This window comes from Panthera pardus, unplaced genomic scaffold (assembly GCF_024362965.1).
Source record: "Panthera pardus isolate Hobbes unplaced genomic scaffold, ASM2436296v1 HiC_scaffold_15, whole genome shotgun sequence".
Taxonomy (NCBI): domain Eukaryota; kingdom Metazoa; phylum Chordata; class Mammalia; order Carnivora; family Felidae; genus Panthera; species Panthera pardus.
This window is the reverse complement of record NW_026526710.1, coordinates 48092914-48117478: the sequence shown is the minus strand read 5'-3', so window position 1 is coordinate 48117478 and position 24565 is coordinate 48092914. Positions and strand designations below refer to the sequence as shown.

The following is a 24565-nucleotide window of genomic DNA, read 5'->3' as shown; positions in this document are numbered from 1 at the left end:
CCTATTTGATAGGGTTCTTATGAGGAATAAATAAGTGGCATACGTAAAAGGCTTAAAATACCAGCTTTTTAATAGGCATCAAGTAAGTGTTTGCTATTGTTATTTGCATCTTTATTCTATCTAAACTATTTTTTTTAATCTTTTTTAACATTTATTCATTTTTGAGAGACAGAGTGTGAGTGGGGGAGGGGAAGAGAGCACAGAATCTCAAGCAGGCTCCAGGCTCTGAACTGTCAGTACAGAGCCTGATGTGGGGCTCGAACTCACGGACCACGAGGTTATGACCTGAGCTAAAGTCAGAAGCTTAACGGACTGAGCCACCCAGGTGCCCCTACCTAAACTTTTTTAATGAATTGGATTTTTGTTTCAAAGAGATAACTGATTATTAAAGCGCCATTTATTGAATACTCCATCCTTTCTATATTGCTTTGTTTCAAGTTGGTCTATCTTGCAGCTCTCTATTCTATTCCATTGGCCTATTTGTCTACAGCTGTCTTTTGACAACTGTATTATGACCTTGGTATGGCTGGCTTTCTGGTAGAGTAAATACCTTGGAATTTGTCTTCAAAATTATCTATTCTTAGACCTTTGTTCTTAAATGTTGATTTCTGAATTAGTTTGTCAAATTCCATAAAATCTCTGTGGGTATTTTGATGGAAATTGCATTGAACCTGTAGATTAATTTCAGTAGAATTGACATCTTTGTGGTGCCTCTGCCACTACCAGGGAGAGCAGAAGTTAAAGTTCTCCAAAAGCATATCTTCTCATGTAATTCACTTTCAGATAGGATTTTTGCAAGTATACGCCTAGCTGACCAAAGCCAAGTCAAATGATGATGCCTTAACTCTAAGAGCTGAAAATATGAGTTCTGCCTTCCACTTGTGAGAGAGCAACTGAAGAGAAGATGAACAGCCACATGAATATGATGAAGGTGCACTGGATATTTACTCCACTATATCATCTCCAACCAAGTACAGCTTTGTTTCTTCCTTTTGAAAGCCTATAAATTTTGCTTATTTTTCTTTTCTAGCTGCTTTTGTAGGAAGCTAGAAAAGTATTGAATAGCAACAGTGATAATCCTGTTTTATTCTGACTTTAAAGTAAATGCTTCTTATATTTCACCATTGGGCATAATATTATGGATTTTTGCTACATTTTTATCCAGTTTTGGGAAGTATTTATATATAACTGAAAAGCAAGCATTTAAATCATTATTATTTTTAATGTTTGTTTTTGAGAGAGAGAGTATGCGTAAGTGGGGGAGGGGCAGAGAGAGAGAGGGGAGACACAGAATCCGAAGCAGCATCCAGGCTCTGAGCTGTCAACACAGAGCCTGACGTGGGGCTTGAACCCATGAACTGCAAGATCATGACCTGAGCCAAAGTTGGACACTTAACAAACTGAGCCAAACAGGTGCCCCTTACTATATTTTTTAAATTTTAGTGAGAGAGAATACACAAGCAGGGGTGAGGGGCAGAGGGAGGGAGGCAGAGAGAGAGAGAGAGAGAGAGAGAGAGAGAGAGAGAGAGAATCCCAAGCAAGCTCCACGCTCACTGTGGAGCCTGATTCAGGGCTTGATCCCATGACTCTGGGATCATGACCTGAGCCAAAATCAAGAATTAGATGGTCAACTGACTGAGCCACCCAGGTGCTCCTAAAACCAAGCATTAAAAAAAAATTAAATCAAGCATTGATACAATCTCTTATTTTAGAAGCATAAAGGAGAAAAATATTTACAAAAGATTTTTACCTGCAGATTTAATTAGAGAAGATTTATATGGAGTGTAAATACCTGTAATAAGTATAAAATAGAATTATGAGCTTTGGAGTACAAAACTGTGGTTATGATTCATCCTTAAAATAATTAGAAAATGGATGTCATGTGTTTTAGAATGTTAATAAATAATCTTAAAACATCCAGTGCAGTAAATAAAATAGAAAATATGGGCCAACATATGGGTTATATATTTAAGTCTTTTTCCCCCCTAGCGTTTCAAAGCAACATAATGTAAAATCTTTGAGCTTAAGAAACTTTTCGTGTATGAATTTTCTGGTCATCCCCTGATCTCCAATGCTCTGATATACAGGTAAGTGTCTCCTAATGAAAACTATGTATCCAGGAATTAGAACTGCTTTTACTGGGTTTTAAAAGCCAATACTCAATAGCACCATCTACTGTTTACACAATGAAATTTAATAATAGTGGAAAGAATAGATTCTCAGATCTTCACCTTCAGATGAATGCAGCAAATCTTCTAGTCTCAACTTTCTAAGCTCACAGATAAAGAATGTGAGGCTCAGGAAAGATAAGTGACTTGTCAAAAGCCACAGATTTCTTACTAAAACTATGCATACGAAACTATGCAAATGAAAATTTCTATAGGTGCTTTCAAAGCAAGGAGACGTGGAAAAGCAATTTACCCTAGTGATCAAGTCTCTAGGTTAAACTGTACTGGTCCTGTTCCATGCTCCATTGCTGATTATCTTTGGGCAAGTTAATTAACTGTTCTGTGTTTCAGTTTCTACATCTAAAAATTGGCGATGCAAATACTTCTAAGGGTTTGTTGACAAGCAAAAGTAGTAGAGAATGTAAAGCATGATGCCTGGTGGATAGTGACCAATAATCATGATATTATTTCTATTCACAAGTGGTAGAACCACTTTTTCACCCAGGCCTCTCTGACTCCAGTGTCTCTGTTCTTTAAACTTGACTTCACCAGCCATCAGAAGAGATCAGCAATACCATACACACCAAATAAAATAATCAATGAACGTTTGATAGCACAGTATACCAAAATATAAGCCCATTGGCTTAGCAGAAGTTTTATGTCATTCTTTGATTTTGGGGAGAGAAGGAAGATAGTCCTCATATTTAATACTGGAAAAGAGGTTCTTAGTTGTTTGTGTTATTGTTACTATTTTGTCCAGCAAGTTTCCTCTTTTAGTGATAGACCCTATCCTCTTGACTTTGAGGTTGGGCACATGACCAAAGCCTGCCAATCATAGCAACTCATTTTTCCTGGACACAGTGAATAGTCTCAAGGACATGAGATACAAAAAGCTCCGGTGTCCAGAGGAATCAGAGAAATGAGAGATGTGTGATATCTTGGACCCTATATAATACATTCAGTTACATACAAATACATTCTGCAGGGTATCTCATTAATAATAAATAATGAAATGTAGTGGACACCTTGACTTCCATCCCATATTCCCTCTCCTCCTCTTCATTTAACAACAGAAGACTATGTTTTTCAGTCTCTTTTGGAGAGATACATGAGATTGTGAGACTCATTAAAGCCAGTAGTATGTGAGTGAGATTATTGAGTGCCATTAATACAATTTGAACTTAAACTATTAATCATGTGCTTTTCCATTCTTTTGTCTACTCTTGTAGCCTGGAAAGCAGTGACTCAGCTTTAACCTTTAGATGAGGACACCTTAGAAGATCAGGATAGACGAAGAAAGAAATAGATTTTTACAGTGAATTACTCACCCACTCTGTGGATGTGGTGTTAGATTGTAAAGTCAGTGCATAAGACACAAATCCATTGAGGTTCAGCCATAAAGAGGAATTAAGTACTTATAATATGCTATAACATGAATAAACCTTGAAAACACGCTAAGTGAAGGAAGCCAAACACAGAAAGTCACATCTTCTATGATTCCATTCATATGTAATGTTCAGAATAAGTAAATCTTATCGAGACAGAAAGTAGATTAGTGATTGCCAGGGGCTGGAGAAGGTATAGGGGTAGAGAGTGTCTGCTAATGTGTACCAAGCTTCTTTTTAGGGTGATGAAAATGTCCTGGAATTAGATAGTAGTAATGGTTGTACCACTTTGAATACACTAAAAGCCACAGAAATGTATACTTTAAAGGGGTGAATTTTATGGAATGTGAATATCTCAAAAAATTCATTCAGGCTAAAATATTTGAAAGTCCTCCTCAGGGGTGCCTGGGTGGCTCAGTTGCTTAAGTGTCTGACTCGTCATTTCAGCTCAGGTCATGATCTTGAGGTTCATGGGTTCAAGCCCTGTGTAAGGCTTTGGGTTGGTGTTGGCAAGCCTGCTTGGCTTGGGATTCTCTCTCTCTCTCTCTCTGCCCCTCCCCTACTCATTCTCTCTCTCAAAATAAATAAATAAATAAATAAACAAACAAACTTTTTAAAAAAGTGAAAAAAATAAGAGTCCTCAGAGAGGTTAATGCAAATAGTTTTAATTTTAGTGTAAAAAATATGTTGCCTTTTTAATTACTTTGAGTACTAAATATAGTTGTATGCTTGCATTGAGGAGCCCTGTTACCAAAAAAAAAAAAAAAAAAAATGTATAACTTGAGTCATACTCACTTTTATAGGATTCTCACATAAGGGATTGAGGTCCAAGGTATTCAAAAGGGGATGTGTACTCCTGGGGATACAAGAAGAATTTCCAAGAGATGCTCAGGCACAGTTTTAAGGAAATGAATTCCCAGATCCTCAACTTGCATGTTATGTGTTCTAAATTGATTTGTGGCTAAAATGTCACGTCATTAGGTCCTGTCGTCCTTTCCTACCTTCCATCAATTTACAGGAGAAAGGCATACCTCTTGCCTGTCATAAATTTTTACAAGGTAAAAACCTCAGGGTGCCAAAGAATCCGACAATTTGAGATACTGGTGTTGGTGATGCCTCCTTTAAATTAAGGTACCATAAAAGCATGATAGAGCATTGCAGTTTTCCTTGCCTTGTATCTTTGGCTTATAATTCAGAAGGAATTCAAACAATTGAGTGACACTGTAATAGAATCCCTTTCATTCACCTCTACTTACGTAACCGAACAATCTTTAAAAAGGCAAACTAAGAACGGAAGCCAGTTTAGGACTTCATTTGGTAAGGAATTACTGGCTTCCCGCAACTCCATCACTGTGAAGAAAACATCCAAGCATAGTGGAGAAACGAACGTGGCGGCGAACGACTCAGATGTTTGCAAGCACACCACTTCCCTGCGACCAACAAACATACAGTAGCGCCAGGAGTTTCCCCTTACACGCGTGTTAATTCCAGTACCCACAAGACCACACATTTCTGCTCACTGGTTGGGTCCACGTTTGTGGTAGTCCATTTCTAAAAGCATGGCTGTATTTAAACGATACAAGGTCTGCTTAGGCCCGCGCCACGAGAAACAAGCACACATCGCACGGGCAGCACACTTTTCCTTGAGCAGGTGTCCCTTGCTGCTCTACGGGGAGCGTGGGAAACAGCGCGAACAGCCACATTATTTTGCCTACTGTTTCCAGGGAGAGGCTTTGGGGCTCCAAATAGGCCCGACCCGCGTGGAAAGCGAGCGAGTTCCCGCACCACTGTGACAGCACGGATCTCGCACACGCTCGGCGCCTGCACCGCGCTCGGCTTGCGAAAGGCTTGTGTGAGAATCAGGCCTAAAGTCGCGCGTCTCGTTTGGCTCCGCCCACCGCGCTTGTAGCCCCGCCTCACTCCGTAGGGGCCCACCCATCGCACCACTTCCGGCGCCAGCCTCCCAACCGGCCTCCGTCGCTCTTCACTTCCCTCTCCTCTGCTCTTTCCCCGCCCCATCGCCTCCTTTAATACCGTCACGTGAGGGGCGAGCGCGGGGCCTGCTGGGACGGGTACTGCCGGTGGGTCAGGGTTCGGCCTCAACATGGCGGTTCCGGTCGAGCAGTGACCAAGGTTTTACCGTCTGGAGGGTTAACTGGCGATTGTCGGCGTCTCCACCCATCACGGTGGAATGCGAGGACGCCGGGGCGAGCCCTGAGGAGCGGCGGTGCAGGGGAGGGGTCCGTGGTGTGTGCCTGGGAGCCGAGGCAGCGGCGTCTGTTCCTTCTGTTGGTCTCAAGGCTTCAGTGTGGGGCCCCGCCCGGCCGGGCTAGGCCGGCGGGCGGCGGCAGTAGCTGCTGCAGCCGCAGGATCAGTCTCTGAGAGCGGGCCGGAGGGCGGGCGCCGCCGCTGCTTGTGCCGCGGCGATGGCCCAGTGTGTACAATCAGTGCAGGAGCTAATCCCGGACTCCTTCGTCCCCTGTGTCGCCGCGCTGTGCAGCGACGAAGCCGAGCGGCTCACTCGCCTCAATCACCTTAGCTTCGCGGAGTTGCTTAAGCCCTTCTCTCGCCTCACTTCGGAGGGTATGTGGTCTCCTCCCTTTTTCACTGTGCTTCCTCAAAGCCGGGCCGGGAAGGGAAGAAAAGGGCGATGTTTACATCTCGGAGCCGGTAGAGTGGCGTCCGCGGCTGGGGCCCCGGGGTGTCTCCACTGGCGGCTGGGGGAGGGGCCATGAGTGAGGTTGTCAAGACAGCGCGGTCCTAACCTCTAGTTTCTCTAGGCACTTTCCTTCTTCCCCGGACCAGCCGGGCTGCTGGGTAATTGGGGGAGGGGGGGGGGGGAGAGCCCCAGAGAAGGGCGTTGAGACTGTTTTCAACGACCATAGGGAGGGAATTAGGAAGTTGCAAGGCAGGTAAGGGTAGGAAGATGCTGAAGTCTTAATGAAGAAGGCGAATCATCTTCTCCTGGGTGTTAAACTGGACTTTCAAAGTTGTTTTGAGTAGTATTCTTCTGGTAGTGGGGCCTAGCTCTGTCTCTTTTTAAGTTTATTTATTTTGAGAGTGAGAGAGCAGGGGCGGGGCAGAGAGAGAGAGAGAGAGAGAGAGAGAGAAAATCCCAAGGAGGCTCTGCACTGTCAGCACAGAGCCTGCTGCTGGACTTGATCTCATGAACCTGAGCGGAAATCTAGAGTTGGATGCTCAATCAAATGAGCCACCCGGGTGCCCTCCTGGGGCCTCTTTCTAAGCTTCTATTTAGTTATGTTTTTTCTTTGAAAATGTAAACATTTTCTTAGGCATATAGTATTTTATTTAACCTCTTGTGAAAAAAAATGTTATAAAAATAATAAAACTTGCAACAGCCTTTTGCCTGATGGATGAAGAAGTAAGGACAAGTTGTAATTTGGATGGTTGGAATTAAATAGATTTATAGGAATGGAAAAGTCGTAAGATTCAGTTTTTCAGATAAAAGTTTAATCAACAGGAGAAATGTGTCTTTAATTGAAGAGCCGCCTGTTTTCATCACCTTTACATTCTTTATTAGTGAAAAATAAGCATAATAAAACTCCCGAGTATTTAACCAATATATTTACCTTTGCAAATAGAACATAGCAAAGTATAAATAAAGTTCTTTCTTCTTAAGGTCCGAATAAAATGAAGGGTTCTATGATGAGGTTGTATCAAGCAAATGACTATGATGTTTATTTGGTTATGATGATTTCTTCACAGAAAGTGCTGTGCTATACATGTATGTATTTATGTGCCACAGGTGGTATTCTTTGAGAGAATAGCTCCGTAAGTTCACTTTATTATTTAAATGAGAGTGGGAGCTGTCCAAAAAAACAAAGTTTGGGAACCTTTGGATTTTCTTCAGCTTGTACTTTAGCCATCAAGCTCAGCTCCTCCAATGTTCTACTAAATCAAGAACAACAAAGTGCCCTACATTCTGTTTTTGTTTTGTTTTTAAAATGTTTATTTATTTTGAAAGAGAGAGTAGGGGAGGGGCAGAGAGGAAGAGACAGAGAGAGAGAGAGAGAGAGAGAGAGAGAGAGAGAGAGAATATCCCAAGTAGGCTCCATGCTGTGGGTGCAGAGTCCTGCGCGGGGCTTGAACTCACGAACCAAACTGTGATCATGACCTGAGTGGAAATCCAGTGTCTGATACTTAACTGACTGAGCCACCCAGGGGCCCTTAAAGTGCCCTACATTCTTACGTTCTTAAAAAAAAAGTGTGAGAATCAGTTTGACTTTGATGTGTATGCTCTTTCCTGCTTTGTTGATGAGGAATAATGCTACTACTTGATACCTGCTTTATTTAGCTCTTCTCTTCTAGTTCTCGTTGAATCCTATAGAGTAGATAACTCTTCTCACCATTTTAAATTTGAGAACATTGAGTCATAAAGATGTTAACTTGTCTACAGTCCTATATGTGGGAAAGATTTAAAAACAGGCAATGTGACTCAAAGTATTCTTAAGTCATCTTATCTCTTGGCAGTAGGATTGTTATTCACACCAGAGAGCAGTGCTGTCCAGCAGAAATATGATGTGAGTTACATATATAATTTAAAATTATTTAGAAGTCACACTATAAAAAAAGTAAAAAGCAGGTGAAATTAGTTTTAGTATTGTAGTTAACCCAATATTTCCAAAATGTTACTATTTCAACATGTAATCAGTATAAAACATCTTAGTATTTTATGTTCTTATGGCTAAGTCTTTGAACTTTGGTATGCATTTAGACATTTATAAGGTTTACATTTTAGTTTGGATTAGACATTTCAAGTGCCCAACCCAATAGCTTCATCTGGCTGGTGCTTTCTGTATTGAATAGTGCAGTGAATAGGGGCCCACCTCAGGATTTTTCTGATTTCCTTCTGTAAACTGCGAAAGATTTAGGAAGAAACAAAATGAATTGGACTTTCATGGTTAGGTAGAGAGTTGATGGAAAGGAAGAGTGCCAGCATTCCCGTTGAGGATGGGGATGAGGTGAGAATGGCAAAAGCTAGAAGTTAAGATTGAGTGCTTTCTGAGCAGTGAGGAAACTGCCCCATCAGAGTACAGTATAGTAAGGGAAGATGATTCCTAGGTAAGGAAGGATCTTGAATTCTGGGAATGGGATTTTGGATTTCATATCTAATGGTAAAAATGCGTGGTAGTCATAGATTCTTGAGCAAGGGTATCAAGTTGGGGAGATTAGAATTGTATGGTTTATAATGATAAATAAGAGTTGATAAACATTTCAAAGTTTAAGGTGATTAGGACATTGGACTTTGGTGGTGGCATTAGAAATTTGGTGAAAAGGACATAATTTTCTGTAGTTTAATTTTTTGCTGATAAATAAATTTTGGGGTTCTTAGCCATCCAGAAAAGGCTACTGTTTTTGTTTTTGTTTTTGTTTTTTGTCTCAAGTGTGGGGATTCCTCAAAGATAGCGTATCTTTAGGCACTGAGGCATGAGAATATAACTTCAGGCACATAGTTTAAGAACACAACTAACTAAAACAGCTAAAATTTCCTTAAAAGGAGAAAGGAGTGTTAAAAAAAAATAATTGGACTCCATTCTGGCCTGCGGGTATATTGTTATTTGAGGTCAAAACTTGCTTTGACTATTGAGATACCAATGTACAGTGCACTTTTTTTCCAATTTCAGTAGAAAAACCCATGGTTTAAAGCTATAGTGAATAGTGAGGGAGGGTTGATAAAACAAATTTGAATACCATGCATGTGTAGGGCCTTAAAAATAGAGTTTAAATAAAAATAATAAAAGTTTAGACTTGTTGTATTAGTCAGTGGAGAGCCATTCTAGATTTCTTGGATACATGTTTTAAAATCCAACAAGTATTTCTTTATATTAAGTAATGATGAGTATATATATTTTTCTTATCGTTATGCTAGATAGATGTTTGAGACCTAAAAGAATATATATTCGTCATTTCAACACAAAGTTTGTAATCTTAATATTGCTTGAGAAATTTCTACTGGCCATTTATTTCAAAGAATAGTGGTGGTAGTATTACTTAATCAGACTTCACTGTTTTTGCTGTCATAGTGATAGTTCTTCAGTAATTTTAAATAGTATTTCAACATATCATTTAGACATTTATAAGACTTAAGAAAATTTCACTTAAACATCAACTTTTGAAAGTACTTGACTGTCACTTTCAAAAAGTATTATTTTTAACTGGAGTAAATTAAGGGTTTAAAAAGAACAGAATGTAAATCTTCAGTGTAAATCTTGAGTATTTTCTAAAGGACCTTTGAAGGAAACTTATTGCCTCTAGTTTTCTTTAAAAGGAAATATTTCATTAATTTTAACTACCATGTTAGTGTGACTAGATAATTAACCTACAAATTTTTCAAGTACCAAACTTTGGATGAATTCAAGTCAAGTTTCAAAATTAAAATTTGTTTTTAGTGTTTTTATTTTTGAGAGACAGAGTGTGAGCGGGGGAGGGGCAGAGAGAGAGGGAGACACAGAATCCGAAGCAAGCTCCAGGCTCCACGCTGTTAGCATAGAGCCTGATGCAGGCCTCGAACTCACAAACTGTGAGATCATGACCTGAGCCGAAGTCAGATGGCCTAACCAACTGTGCCACCGAGGCACCCCTTAAAATTTAGATACATATGTTGTTTGTGTCATTTTTGTACAAGTTATGATTATTTTTCCAGCAATTCAGGTTTCCTGTATATAGTAAAGTCTCGTGTGCTAGGTAAAAACATAGAAGATATTATCATTTTTAAAAATATATTCCATAGGACACCCAATGTGTTATACATGCCCTGCAAATGAGTTTTATGATCAAATAAGTTTGCTTCAAATAGCATGTGTTTGGAAGAATTACAGTGTCACTGAGCACATTAAAGGCTCTGGGAAGACCTGGTATAAAGAGACTTTTTAAAAACTTAATCCTATGTTTCTCAAATTTATTTGAACATGAAATTGATTTTTCTGAAACAACTCTTAATTAGCTTGAGAAAACAGTAGTCTGTGGACCTGCACATACTGGGAAATTTTACTTCATAATACAATATTCAAGAAATTATATTTATGAGGCTACCTGGCTGGTTCAGTTGGAAAAGCATGCAAGTCTTCATCTCTGGGTCGTGAGTTCGAGCCCCATGTTGGGGGTAGAGGTTACTTATATAAAACAACAAAAAAATTATATTTATATGGTAACTTGTAAAAGTAAGACAATGGTAGAGCTGAATTCATTTTGAAATTGAGATGTCATGTGATTATGATGTCACCTTTTGTGATATACTCTTAATGAGGCCAAGCTTTAGAACTGTGTGAGTTTTTTCAGAGTATTTTTTTAAATCGTTCTTAGCTCTTATCTTCCTCTTTATTAGGTTAGTTTTGGGATATTCCAGTGTTTTACTTCTCTGTTGTTGCATAACAAATTACTCCAAAATTAAGCACTTTAGGGGGGACAAAAGCATTATCTTGTCTCTCAGTTTGTCAGGAATCTGGGAGTAGCTCAGCTGGGTAGTTCTGTCCCAGGGTCTCTCTTGGACAGGGTCTCTCTTGAGGTTGCAGTGGTACTGTCAGCCTAGACCGTAGTCATCAGGGCTGGAGGATCTGCTTCCAAGCTCACTCATGTGGTTGTTGGCAAGTCTCACTTCCTCACTAGATGTTTTCCTGAGATCTCTGTTGTGTGCAGTGTAGGCTTTTCCATAGGCTCCTTGAGTATCCCCATGGCACGGCAGTTAGTTTCGCTAAGAGGGAGTGATGAAAGTGAACCCAAGATAGACCCTGTACTCTTTCATAACCTTATTTCAGAAGTGATGTACTCTTGCTTTTGCTGTGTTCTGTTGGGCACATATAACAACCCTGGGTGGGAAGGGATTACACAAGTGTGTGCATAACTCAAAATACAGGATTATTGGAGACTGTTTCAGAGGCTGGCTGTCACATCTGTTAACTCATTTCTGGATGTATTAGTAGGATTACCTAATAAATGATAAACTCATTCTGAATATGGGCAAAACTAGAATGTCTTTATTTATTTTATTTTATTTTTTTAAAGTAACCTCTACCCCAAACGTGTGGCTTAAACTCATGACCTCTGAGACCAGGAGTCATGTGCTTTACAGACTAAGCCAGTCAGGCGACCCTAGAATGTCTTTTTTGTGTTGACACTTTTTTGTGTTGATACTAACAGTAATTAGCCAGTTTAAAATTTTGAGAGACACTTTTATGTTTTTTGACAATTAGAGACCAACTTTAGGGAGAATACTTGTACAGTATTTTCTAAAAGATATCAGAAATGCAGCATAGTATTTTCATGCTTTTCATTTTCTCTATTTCATAGTTAGACCAGCTGGGAAATTTAATTAGGGAAAAAGGCTTGTGTGTGTTTATTTAAATTAGAAAACAAACAATTATTGAAGAATTCAGAGAATTTCCTACTAAGCTTCCCACTACCCAGAACCAACTAATATTAATCTTATTACATTTACATTGTATTTCTTCCTTTTCTTTAAAAAGAAATCAAATATTATACATTTGAGTTTCCCTTTCCTTTCTTCCTTTTTTAATCATAGCCAGTCATAATGGAACTTATATGTATACTTTCTTTTTTTTTAATTAAAAATTTTTTTTATTTTAATTTTTTTAATGTTTATTTTTGAGAGAGCTAGAGAGACAGAGCGTGAGCAGGGGAGGGGGAGAGAGAGAGGGAGACAGATTCCAAAGCAGGCTTCAGGCTTTGAGGTGTTAGCATAGAGCCTGACGTGGGTCTCGAACTCATGAACCGCAAGATCGTGACCTGAGCCAAAGTCGAGCGCTTAACTGACTGAGCCACCCAGGTGCCCCTGCATGTATACTTTCTATACATATATTTATTTTTATAATACAAGTGTACATATTTATGCCATATATAGTATTTTTAAAAGATTATCGTCTTATGTTTGTTAATTAAAACTTGAGAAGTCAACAGAGAGGACACATAGGAAATTTTAGGAAGACATTTGATGTAACTTTATTCTAAAATATGGGCTTCATATAGAGGCTCAGTCAGTGAAGTGTCTGAATCTTGATTTTGGCTCAGATCATGATCTCACGGTTGGTGGGTTTGAGTCCCACGTCTGGCTCCATGCTAACAGTGCGGAACCTGCTTGGGATTCTCTGTCTCCCTGTCTCTGCCCTTTTCCTGCTCTCTCTCTCTCACACACACACACACACACACACACTCTCAAAATAAATAAGTAAACTTAAAAAAAAAGTTTGATGTAAAGATTCTCCTCTGAGGAAAAAAAGTGTTTGTTTTTTTTTTTTTTAATGGGTAGGTATCCAAAGCCAGTTTTCCAATTTGCCTCTTATTTAAAAATGATGATCCATGCTGTACTTGAATGTGTGTGATACCTGCTGCTTTCATTTTTTCTTAAGCACCTAACTATATAGTTATGTATATGTCAGGTTTGGTGCTCAGTGCTTTTCACTTAATTGTCTCATCTAACGATATCTCATCTAAATTCTTAAAGTAACCCTTTGAAGAAGGCATTAATTACATGTTATAGATGAGGAAATTGAAGCATAGAAAAGTTGAAAAGTTTTTAGGATAACATGTGGTGGGCTAGGATTTAAAGTAAAGTCTGACTTTAAAAGTTGAGTCCAGGGGCGCCTGGGTGGCCCAGTCGGTTAAGCGTCTGACTTCAGCTCAGGTCATGATCTCGCGGTTCATGAGTTCAAGCCCCGCGTCGGGCATCTGTGCTGATGGCTCAGAGCCTGGAGCCTGTTTCAGATTCTGTGTCTCCCTCTCTCTCTGACCCTCCCCCGTTCATACTCTGTCTCTCTCTGTCTCAAAAATAAATAAACGTTAAAAAAAAATTAAAAAAAAAATAAAAATAAAAGTTGAGTCCTTAATATAATGGACTGCTTTTAATACTGTTATGGAAACTAATGATCTTCTTTGATTATATTTATGTGAAAAGAATATGTTCACATTTCCTGCTGTGCACTGTGGACACCGTCTTGTTACAGTCCCCTGCAAACCTATCCCCTGACCTAAAGTTCTGAAACACTGGTTATAAATCCTGTCGCCTTGGCAAGGCCTATAGCAGGGTGGAGTCAGGGTTTTGGGGTGGGGGAAGGGATCTGGGCATTTTCTTCTTGTTTTTTTTTTTTAAAGTAGACTTTCTTTTTTAGAGCAGACTTTCTTTTTTAGGTTCATAGTGAAGTTGAGCAGAGAATACAGAGTTTTCATATACCTTATGTTCCAGAACATAGCCTTACTACTATCAACATCTTTCTCCGGGGTGGGCACTGAGTTTTGTGATGGTAGAATAGGGCTGAGAATGCAGGCAGTATACTAGGAGAAGCAGAGGAAACCCACATGCAGCACTTAATTCCCCTTTCTTCCCCTTTACTATTTTCAGCATTGCTACTACAGATCTCACAGGTCACACTGCCTGGGGATTGCCCTTAGGGTGAGTGAGAATTAGGGATTTGATATAGATGGGGATTGGTTCCTGGCAACTCCAGAAAATAGGGGGAAGGAAAGGACCTACAAATAGCAAAGTTGTGAGTAGTAGCATTGAGGGAGAAGGTTAGACTCTACCTAGCCCTCTTGGTATATAAGTAAGTCAGTTGTGTTGTACTTCTGGAAGACTTCCACTTGGAATTCCTGGTTTTTGATTTGTGCATTCTTTTTGTAAACTATTAACCCAATTGTTTATTGTTGGATTGTTATTGTGTAGGATTAATTTCAAGTTTTTTTCCTTTTTTTTTTTAAAGTACATATGAGAGATCCTAATAATCAACTTCACATAATCAAAAATCTGAAGATAGCAGTAAGCAACATTATCACCCAACCACCTCAACCCGGAGCCATTCGGAAGCTTTTGAATGATGTTGTTTCTGGCAGTCAGCCTGCGGAAGGATTAGTAGCTAATGTGATTACAGCAGGAGATTATGACCTCAACATCAGTGGTATGTAGTAAGTTTTATTACTACTATTTAAATGAAATTTTCTTTTGTTAGAAAAAGTAATTCTGTATCTTGGAAATCATTCAATATTTAAATGCCTACTGGGTGCTAGAGCCTGGGAATACAGTATTGTAAAAAACCAATCCTTGCTTTTACAGAGATTATAGTCAAGTAGGCAGCCAACTATGAATTACATCATTTCATTTTATTTTTTTATAATGAAAATGTTTTTATAGTTCTAATTGTAAAGTTAATAGAAGGCTCCATGAGGACAGGAACTTTGGCTCTTTATTTTCTTTCCAGTACTTAAAGTAATGCCTAAAACTTATGCATGATAAATCTAGAGTGAAAGAACTAGCAGTAGATAAAAAGCAATATATTCTTTTGTGACATAAGTGATACTAAAATAAAAAGAATTAAGTTTATTTTACTTTTTATCCTGCTTGGTGTTAAGTTGAAGACATTTTTCTAATATATGAGTAAATATTTAATTTTTTGTAAGAGCTTATTTTTTAATTTTTTATTAAAAAGATTGTTTTTAATGTTTATTTTATTTTTGAGAGAGAGAGACAGAGCATGAGCGGGGAGGAGCAGAGAGAGAGGGAGACACAGAATCCGAAGCAGGCTCCAGGCTCTGAGCTGTCAGCAAAGAGCCCAACGCGGGGCTCGAACTCACAGACTGCAAGATCATGACCTGAGCCGAAGTTGGATGCATAACTGAGCCACCTAGGAGGCGCTCCCCCAATTGCCTTTTTAAAAAGCAAACTTGCTTAGAGTTCTTTGTATCTCTTCCTAGTCTTTTAAACTTCCAATAGCCTCTTGATAAGATTTCATGATTGACATTAATTTATCAGATAATCTGTTTATCAGGATCTCCTTCCTGAAGTTTTCTCTCTGCATTCTTAGTGAGGAATGATATCATCTGTCAGTGGGGGAGAAAATTTGGTTCTCAGTGGTGCAAAAATCCTAGATATTACAATGGTTTGTGACTCTCCAAAGGACCATGGTACATAAATAGGTGCACGGTACATGTATGTATCTGTGAAGACTAATTAGAAATGTCTAAAAGGCTCATAGGGGAGATTACAAAATAAAAGTTGCAAAACACTGTTCTGCTGCACGTTGGACTAGTTACTTTTCAAGGTCTGTTCCACAGCTGTCAGCCTGGGGATTTCCTTCCTTTCTCTTCTCTGTAGACTCTCAGTTTTATCTTTTTTGGTATATTTTCTTAATTTGGTGAAGGACATCTCCAGTAGCTTCCTGAGAAAGGTCACTTGGAAGGTAAAGTTTTTGAGCCAATTAATGTCTGAAAATGCTTTTAGCTTTTATATTTGATAGTTTGGCTATATATATTGTTAGAAATAATTTCCTTCAGATTTATTCCACTTTCAGTTTCTGGTATTGCTGTAAAGAAGCTGGATGACATTAGGATACCTATCCCCTCATTCCCTCCAGCCTTCAGAAGCTTTTAGAGCCTCTTTATCTCTGTTTTGAAGTTTCATTTTGGGCCTAATTTAACTTTTTTTTTTTCACTCGTATCAGCAGCCCCTTTTGATAATTTGGGCATACATACTCTTTTATTAAAAAAATTTTTTTTTAATGATTTATTATTTTTGAGAGAGAGAGAGAGAAACAGAAACAGAGCATGAGCAGGGGAGGGGTGGAGAGAGAGAGGGAGACACAGAATCCGAAGCAGGGTCCAGGCTGTCAGCTGTCAGCGCAGCCCTATGCAGGCGGGGCTCGAACCAGCAGTGAGATCATGACCTGAGCCGAAGTTGGCCGCCCAACTGACTGAGCCACCCAGGTGCCCTGGGCATACATACTCTTAAACTTGACAAATTTTTTTATACTGTTTCTTGGTTAATTTCTTCCTCATTGTTTTTCCCTGTTCTTTCTGGAACTACTTGTTAATTGGATGTAGAACTTCTCAGTTGCTCCTTTAGTGTTCTTTCCTTTTTTTATAAATATTGTTCATTTACAGCTCTGTGTCTTTTTGTTTTACTTTCTGGGTGATATCTTTATCTCTGGCTTTATTTTCCTAACCTTCCGTTGAAATTTTAATGTTTATTGTGTGTGTATGTGGTTTTTTTTTTTTTTTTTTTTTTGAAACTTTGCCTTGCTCTCTTTGTTTTCCTATTTGTACTGGGCAGTTCTTGTGTCATGTGGTATTTTAATTCAGGAAATTAATAAATTGTTGTTGGCTTCTTTTAGTATTTAAGTTTTCTTTTATCCTGTGTTTTCCTCTCATTTGTATTACTTTTTTCAGTTTGTTTTGGTCACTTTTTCACATTGGAAACTTTTCTCACATATCTGCTGAGCCCGTGGCATTATTTTCTATTTCAAACTGAGAATTAAAAGCCCCGCTGGGCATAATAAACTCTTGTTATCTAGTGGACTTCTGTACTGGGTGGTGAGGCTGTGAATAGGCTTTAGATTTGCCCAGTACTTATGGTTCTTTTATTTGGGGCCATTTCATTTCTCCAGAGAAAGATGCTCAAGTCTGATGTCTGACTATCTGTAAAATGGGGGGGGGGGGGGGGCTGTTTTATGACTGTTTGTTTTTTAACAGTCTATTAAAGTAGTTTGGTAGATAGAGAACATCATTTCCCCAAGTCTGTGAAGATTCCTTCCTATTTAACCAAATTTTCATTATCTTTTATTTTCTTGTCCTTGGTGCTGAGTGAAAATACATATTAATTTTCTAGCTAGACTGATTTTGACTGATTTGGGGGGAAGATATAGGTTATTGGTTGGTTAGAAAGAAAATGGGTTATAACATTGGCTAGTATTGTCATTTATTCTCCAATTTTTGTCACTTTTCATATAGATTATGATATTTCTAAGAAAGCTTTTCCTCTCATATAGCAATGAACATGAAATTGTTACATTGATAGCCCTCCTAAACAATATATGGGTTATTCTCATAAGGTATTTGTTGGAATTAAAATTTTATATATTTATATATGGCACCAGGTTAGATACTACTATTTGGCCAAGATTGAATGGTTTTTTTTCCCCTTTACCTTCCAGTTGGTTAATGTAGTATTATAATGTGAACAAAGTATATTAGGTTTTTCAGTGATTGAGGTGAAAGGTTTGGTAGTCGGCATAAATAGCTAGGAATAGAATGTCCTTTAGTAAAACTGTGATTTATATAATCTGTTTAAACCTTGTGAAATGACCTGTCTAATGACTTAACTGTAAGTTAGTTTAAAAACAAATAAAGAATAGTTGTAAAATGCTTAGCATGGAGCAAGAGAGGTTTGACATTTTAAGAATTACATTATATACATTTATAAAAATGTGAAAACACACCTCCTTATATTTGATTACAAGGTAAATATACTTTGAAATTTCATTTAAAGAAGTTTTGTTATTGTCATACTCAAGTAATCAAATTATAAAGTAGATCTTGTCAACCTTACCACTATTGACATTCTGAGCCACATAATTCTTTTTTGTGGGGAGCTGTCTTCTGTTCATTGTAGGATGTTTTGCACTGTTCTGGACGTATTTGCCTAGAAGTCAGTAGCACACAACCCCATCCCTACTGTGACAACCCAAAGTATCTCCAGACATTGCCAAATATTTCCTGGAGGTCAAAATCACTGTTGGTTAAGAAACCATTGTTTTGAAATGATGTTTATGAAGAGGAGAGGAGCACAAAACTTTAGTTTCAGAATCTTTTTACTCATGTAGGTAATATTTAAAGGATTAATAGGTAAGTAGGTTGTGGATCATTGTGTAGGTTTAGGAATAAGTCAGTTTTATTTTTGCAAATGTATATTCCTATATTTGAATATATTTGTGTGTATGGCACAGACACTAATTTTAAAGCAGAGGTAGAAAATGCTTGTTTATATCTTTAAGTACAAGTGAAAAATGCTTATTTCACACCTTTTAGGAGTATGGACTTGACATTTTTTTTGTTGTAAATTGATTCTGTTGAGGAATTTTAACTGTTGTATATCTTGTTTATTTTAGCTACCACTCCATGGTTTGAGTCTTACAGAGAGACCTTTCTTCAGTCGATGCCAGCATCAGATCATGAATTTCTGAACCACTATTTAGCATGTATCCTTTGACCTTTGTGTTTTCTTTTTTCTTTAATTTATTTTTATTTTTTGACAGAGAGCGCACTAGTACACAAGTAGGGAAGGGACAGAGGGAGAAGGAGGGAGAGAATCTTAAGCAGGTTCCTCCCTTAGTGCAGAGCCCGAAGCAGGGCTTGATCTAATGACGGTGAGATCTTGACCCAAACTGAAATCAAGAGTTAGATACTTAGCCGACTGAGCCACCCGGGTGCCTGACCTTTGTGTTTTCTTTCCTTTCCTTTTTTTTTTTTTTAAATTTTTTAACGTTTATTTATTATTGAGAGATAGAGAGAGCATGAATGTGGGAGGGGCAGAGAGAGGGGGAGACACAGAATCCAAAGCAGGCTCCAGGCTCTGAGCTGTCAGCACAGAGCCTGATACAGGGCTTGAACTCACAAATCATGAGGTCATGACCTGAGCCGAAGTCGGACACTTAACTGACTGAGCCACCTGGGCGCCCCCTGACCTTTGTGTTTTCTTAAAATCAAATGTTTTGGAAATTAGTAATCTCAGAAATAGTTCTATGAAGGCAAATTTTTAATTTTTTTTTTAATGTATATTTCTGAGAAAGAGAGTGCAAGCGGGAGAAGGGCAGAGAGAGAGAGGGAGACACAGAATCTGAAGCAGGCTCCAAGCTCTGTGCTGTCAGCACAGAGCCCAACGCGGGGCTCAAAGTCACAGACTGCGAGGTCATGACCTGAGCTGAAGTCAGACCCTTAACCAACTGAGCTACCCAGGTGTCCCCTATGAAGGCAAATTTTTTGAGAGGACATGGGAGAATAGAAAAATTATTTTTCATTGATGATGCTTCAAGTTTTTGTAACTGTTGTTTTTGTTAAATGACATCCTAGACAAGACTGGTTTTAATAAATTAATTTTTATTACAGAGTAAGAATACTGATGGCTTACTTACTGTTTTTCTTTTTTCTCCAGCTCAAATATTTCATGTTTAGTAAGTTTCTGAACCAAAGAGTAAATGTGAACTGTCATTGTTAACTGCTTTTGCTAATTGCCTCAAGATTAGTTTCTTATGCAAGATCTCATATATAAAAGCAGATTTCCATTATTTTAGTAACCTGTTTTATAGCTGTTAACCTCTTTTGATGCTTATGACTTTTTAGTTTTCTTAATGAGGTTGCAGAGAAAGTTAAGAGGTAGGATAGAGTATGAAGCCGCAGTGAGATGGAATGGAGAGGAGCAAGATTCAGCAGAATTGTTCATTGTGTTGATGTGTAACTTTGATATTGTCCATTTTTATGTTCATGGATTTCCTTATGTATGTAAATGACCTAAAAGCCATTGTCAAAAAAGTATTTGAGATTTAAAACCTTGAGTTATTTGGAAATGCTGGAGAAATTATTTTGTGTTTGCAGTGAAAATCTATGAAATCAGATTTTTTAGCTTAGAAAATTTCCTCAAAGTTTATTTTAATAGGATAATATGTATCATTTAGTGATAAGTGATAATTACCTTAATATGGTTTACAAGGTATGTTGGTAGCATCATCTAGTGAAGCTGAACCTGTGGAACAGTTTTCAAAGTTATCACAAGAACAGCATCGAATTCAGCACAACAGTGACTATTCCTACCCCAAGTGGTTTATACCAAATACACTTAAATATTATGTACTTTTACATGATGTAAGTGCAGGAGATGAACAGAGGTAAGCTTTATTTTTTTAACTAAAAATGTTTCCCTGTTATATGATTAGATATTAGTTTGCATGTTTTATTTAAATTTTAGATGTATTTTTTTATCTAAGAAAGTAAAAATACTAATAAAACATTTAACTATATCTTTGTTATGTTCAACAGCTAAGTTATTTTATGTTTGATTTCATATGCTTATCCAAACTTTGCTTTCAATATATATCTGTTACTACAATCTTTGTACCAAAGTGCCTGCCATTTTACACTTGTAGGTCTTAGCTGTTATTTCTTACTTTCTCATTTTTTTTTCTTTTCTCAGTTTTCCTTTTAACTTTTCACTTCTTGACTTTTTTTAAGGGCATTTCTGTTTCCACTCTTTACCCTATTGTCACTTTGTATTTTTAGCCTTGATGTTTTCATAGTCTCAAAAACATGCAGACATTTCTTTATTTTCTCTACTCTTCTCCTCTTTCTTTCTTTCTTTCTTTCTTTCTTTCTTTCTTTCTTTCTTTCATTCTCTCTTTCTGTCTTCCTTCCTTCCTTCCTTCCTTCCTTCCTTTCTGTCTGTCTTTCTGTCTTTCCTTCTGAGAATGGGCACAGCGTGAGCGAAGGGCAGAGAGAGAGAGAAGCGGGCCTCACTTGGGGCTCGAACTCACCTTGAAGCAGGGTTTTGTGCTCCCCTTATGCTCACCTGAAGTGGTGCTCGAGCTCACCCAAAGCGGGACTTGAACTCAGAAACTATGAGATCATGACTTGAGCTGAAGTCAGATGCTTAGTGACTGAGCCACCCAGGTGTCCCCAGACATTTCTTACATGTCCTTTAATATTCATTATTAGTGATTTGCCATAGTCCTTTTATCTTTGGAACAAATGATTAACTTATCTTTAAAAATATAGTAAGTTCTTAAAAAATAAGATAACATAAAAAGCAATTTTATTTTTATGATTTTGGAGTTTATTTTGACTTTTGATTTGGGATGTGGATCAAATTAATTTTTTGTTTAAAATTGTCAGTCTGATAAATCAGTGCCATTTAGGATATACAAATAATCATTTCTTGCCATTGTTTTGAGCACATATCATTATCTTTTAAATAAATTTTCCTTTTATGTATTTATTATTTTAATTAATTTATTTGAAAGATTTTATTTTTAAGTAGTCTCTACACCCAACTTGGGGCTTGAACTTACAACCCCAATGTCAAGAGTCGTATGCTCCACTGACTGAACTAGCTAGGCACCCCATAAATTTTCCTTTATAACCAAAGAACTTTTCTGAGGAATAATTAATATTTAGGATTTTTTTTGAAATCATAAACAGTCTGTAGCCTGTGGATGAAGTATACTATGTAAATAGAAATAATTTGAACTGGCTATTAAAATTAGTTTCTATCTATAGAATATGATATGTATCCTTCATATTGAAGGGTTGTAACTAGGATATTTAAGTGGTAATTCAGGTATTAGATCAGTGGTTCATATCTTTAGCAGTATCACTGGTAAAGTGAGCAGTTTATTTTATTGTACTTGAGTGTATATACACATACATATACTTATATCTGCTTGTATACATTTATAACTTTTATTAATCCAGCCTTAATTTTATAGTGTGTAAATATGATTTGGTAGTCTGGCAGGCATGTTACTTGTATAGTATTATCTTGCATTTATATATAATACAAAATTTTTTGTTCCCCCCCCCACCCCCCCAGATGGCTGATTGACTTAAAAAGATACCATTTAAATTAGGTTAGCCCTATGTACTAAAATTTCAGTTTTCATTAGAATATGCTGTTTGCTTCCTAGGCTGTGTTATCACTTGAATTATTTTTTCACCTACCAGCTAGCATAGCTTAGTTAACTTAAACTATGGCAATAAAACTACTTTTTATTGCATCTAAGATGTAACTCATGGATTCAGCTATTATAAATTTTGCAAGAAAAAAGGGTTGATTTCATGTAATAAATAAGTCAGCTGCTCTTCTTGAGTTTTCTTTCCTTTTCTGTCTTTGAACTGTGTCCCTTTGAAGACAGCTAAGGGAAGGATAAACTGTAGCAGTGAAAGATGTTTTGTAAGTTTTGGGGTGCTATACTTTTCTGTTTCGGCGCTTACGTTTTTTGATAAATGTTTGTTTTCTCAGATGGAATTTCCAAAATCTTCTTCCCTAAAGCCTGGTACTTACAGTTGAAAGAGTTCTTGATCTAGAAGTTTGAAGCCATTCTTTGGAAATTTACAGTGCACATGAGTAAATGGAAGGCTTGGAGGTGGTCTGCTGGTTTTGTTTACTGTAGTTCAACTAGTTTGACCACCAGAATGGTCTCTTTGACCGTTGAAGCACATTTTGTTAACTCTGCTTTAAGGTGATATCCAAGCTAGCTAAATTTCAGTTAGGATCATGATCTTTGTTTTAATTTTTTTACTATTTTATATCTGATTTTCTGTTCTGCCTTTTTTGGGAATTATTTTTGCATTATTTTAATATCTGTTATTGCCTAAGGTATGCTCTCCATTTACTACAAACTTTTTTTCCATTTTTTATTTTAGAGCTGAATCAATTTATGAAGAAATGAAACAGAAATATGGAACTCAGGGTTGCTATTTACTTAAAATTAATTCTCGAACATCTAATCGAGCATCAGATGAACAGATACCAGATCCTTGGAGTCAGTATCTTCAGAAAAATAGTATTCAAAACCAGGTATATGTAAAAAACAACCATGAAGCAAACCACAAAAGCTGTATTTCAGTTTTATGACATAATGGCATCATTGTAGAATTTTTTAAGTCTTCATTTAACTAGTAGAATTGTTTATTTATTTTGTGGAATCTAGCTAGTTCTGATCTATCAACATGTGAGCTCTTAATTCAGTGGTTTAAAACTGTTTTTAACTAACACATAATCCCTTATATGTATTCCATTCAGGTATATAATATCCGTATTAATTGATCTTTTCTTAAAAAAATGAAAAGTGAATTACATAAGAATTGAATGAGATTGGCTAGACATGTAGAGAATAGAAGTTTTTACTTGTACATATAATTCCTTATGAATGCTTACAGTCAATTCTTTATTATCCACATGCTCTGGGGTTGCCTTCCTTCATTTTCAACATGCTGTTCTTATGGCCACCTTTTGGAGCTCATACTTTTTAGGTGGGTGGGCTTTTTTCCCTAACTTTCCTTTGATTTCCTTTCCTTCTGAATTTTCAGGAAGTGTTATTTCTTCCTAATTTTCTCCTTTCTTAATCTAGAGTCCTAGTCTAATGTTAATTGCCTATTAGTTGAAGTGGGTAGGTATAAGGTTTCATGGTCTGTTGAACTTCTAAGATAGAATTGTATGCCACTTGGTAGTAGTCAAATGTGAAGTTCCCATGTTTAGTTCAGATAATCAGGAGTTGACTTTTCTGTGTGTGTGTGTAGAAGGGGGATTTTGTAAGTAAATGAAAATATAGTTGTGTTCTGTACATTTGAATTACATTGGGTACTCTGTGATATTCTTTTTAAAATAACAATTATAAAGTTTGTAATTTTTGATGTCTTAATATAAATATTGTTTAATAATCTGTTTGCCTTATTTTTCTATCTAATATATGGAATTTTTGGTCCAAATATAGTGTTATACTGATATTTACTCACTTTAAGAAAATGCTGGGAAAAAGTGAGAAAAAAGAAAAACCAGTTGCATATGAAGGAGTTTTATTAAAAAAAATGGTCTTTCAGGGCCACACTCAGAATAGGGGCAATATTGAAAAATGGAATTTATTATTATTTTTAGTGTTTATTTGAGAAAGGGTGTGTGAGCAAGCAGGGGACGGGCAGTGAGAGAGAGAGGGAGAGAGAGAATCCCAAGCAGGCTCCATACTGTCAGTGCTGAGCCCGATGTGGGGCTGAATCTTACAAACTGTGACATCATGACCTGAGCTGAAATTAAGAGTCAGATGTTTAACTAAGTGAGCCACCCAGGTGCCCCCCAAAAATGGAATTTAGAGTCCAATCATTCTAAGGAAGGGAAACATAAGTCAAATTGACCAGTTTGAGAACTTTTAAAGAAGACAGAGGTATCAGAAATTCTATAGCTAGATAGCCAGGATTGGAGGATAGCTTTTTTATTTTTTATTATTGTTTTTATTTTTTATTTTGAGAGAGCAAGCAGGGGAGAGGGGCAGAGAGCAAGAGAGAGAGAGAGAGACACTCTCAAGCAGGTTCTACATGGAGCCTGATGCAGGGCTCAATCCCATGACTGTGAGATTTTGACCTGAACCAAAATCAGTAGTCGGACGCTTAACAGATTGAGTCATCCAGGCACTCCTGGAGGATAGTTTTAAAGCTTATCAAACCTAACCCCTA

At 37.5% G+C, this 24565-nt stretch overlaps 1 protein-coding gene and 1 long non-coding RNA gene across 9 annotated transcripts in view; one reads left to right on the top strand and one right to left on the bottom strand.

The window, feature by feature from the left end:
- LOC109276436 (uncharacterized) overlaps positions 1-5699 on the bottom strand; it is a 55407-nt gene extending 49708 nt beyond the window's left edge. For all 4 annotated transcript variants that reach the window (XR_008422258.1, XR_008422255.1, XR_008422257.1 and 1 more), the window contains exons 1-2: positions 5588-5699; positions 4349-4409 (exon numbers count right to left, since the gene is read on the bottom strand). This is a non-coding gene — a long non-coding RNA (uncharacterized LOC109276436). The remainder of the gene's footprint in view (positions 1-4348; positions 4410-5587) is intronic.
- TRAPPC8 (trafficking protein particle complex subunit 8) overlaps positions 5640-24565 on the top strand; it is an 82138-nt gene continuing 63212 nt past the window's right edge. For 3 of the 5 annotated variants that reach the window (XM_053902534.1, XM_053902530.1, XM_053902532.1), the window contains exons 1-5: positions 5641-6136; positions 14284-14478; positions 18460-18549; positions 20058-20232; positions 22763-22916. In XM_053902534.1, the coding sequence (XP_053758509.1) occupies positions 5980-6136; positions 14284-14478; positions 18460-18549; positions 20058-20232; positions 22763-22916 (771 nt within the window). In that variant the 5' untranslated portion in view covers positions 5641-5979. Of the gene's footprint in view, positions 6137-14283; positions 14479-18459; positions 18550-20057; positions 20233-22762; positions 22917-24565 lie in introns of all 5 variants that reach the window. The other 2 variants (XM_053902531.1, XM_053902529.1) reach the window with 1 other exon arrangement.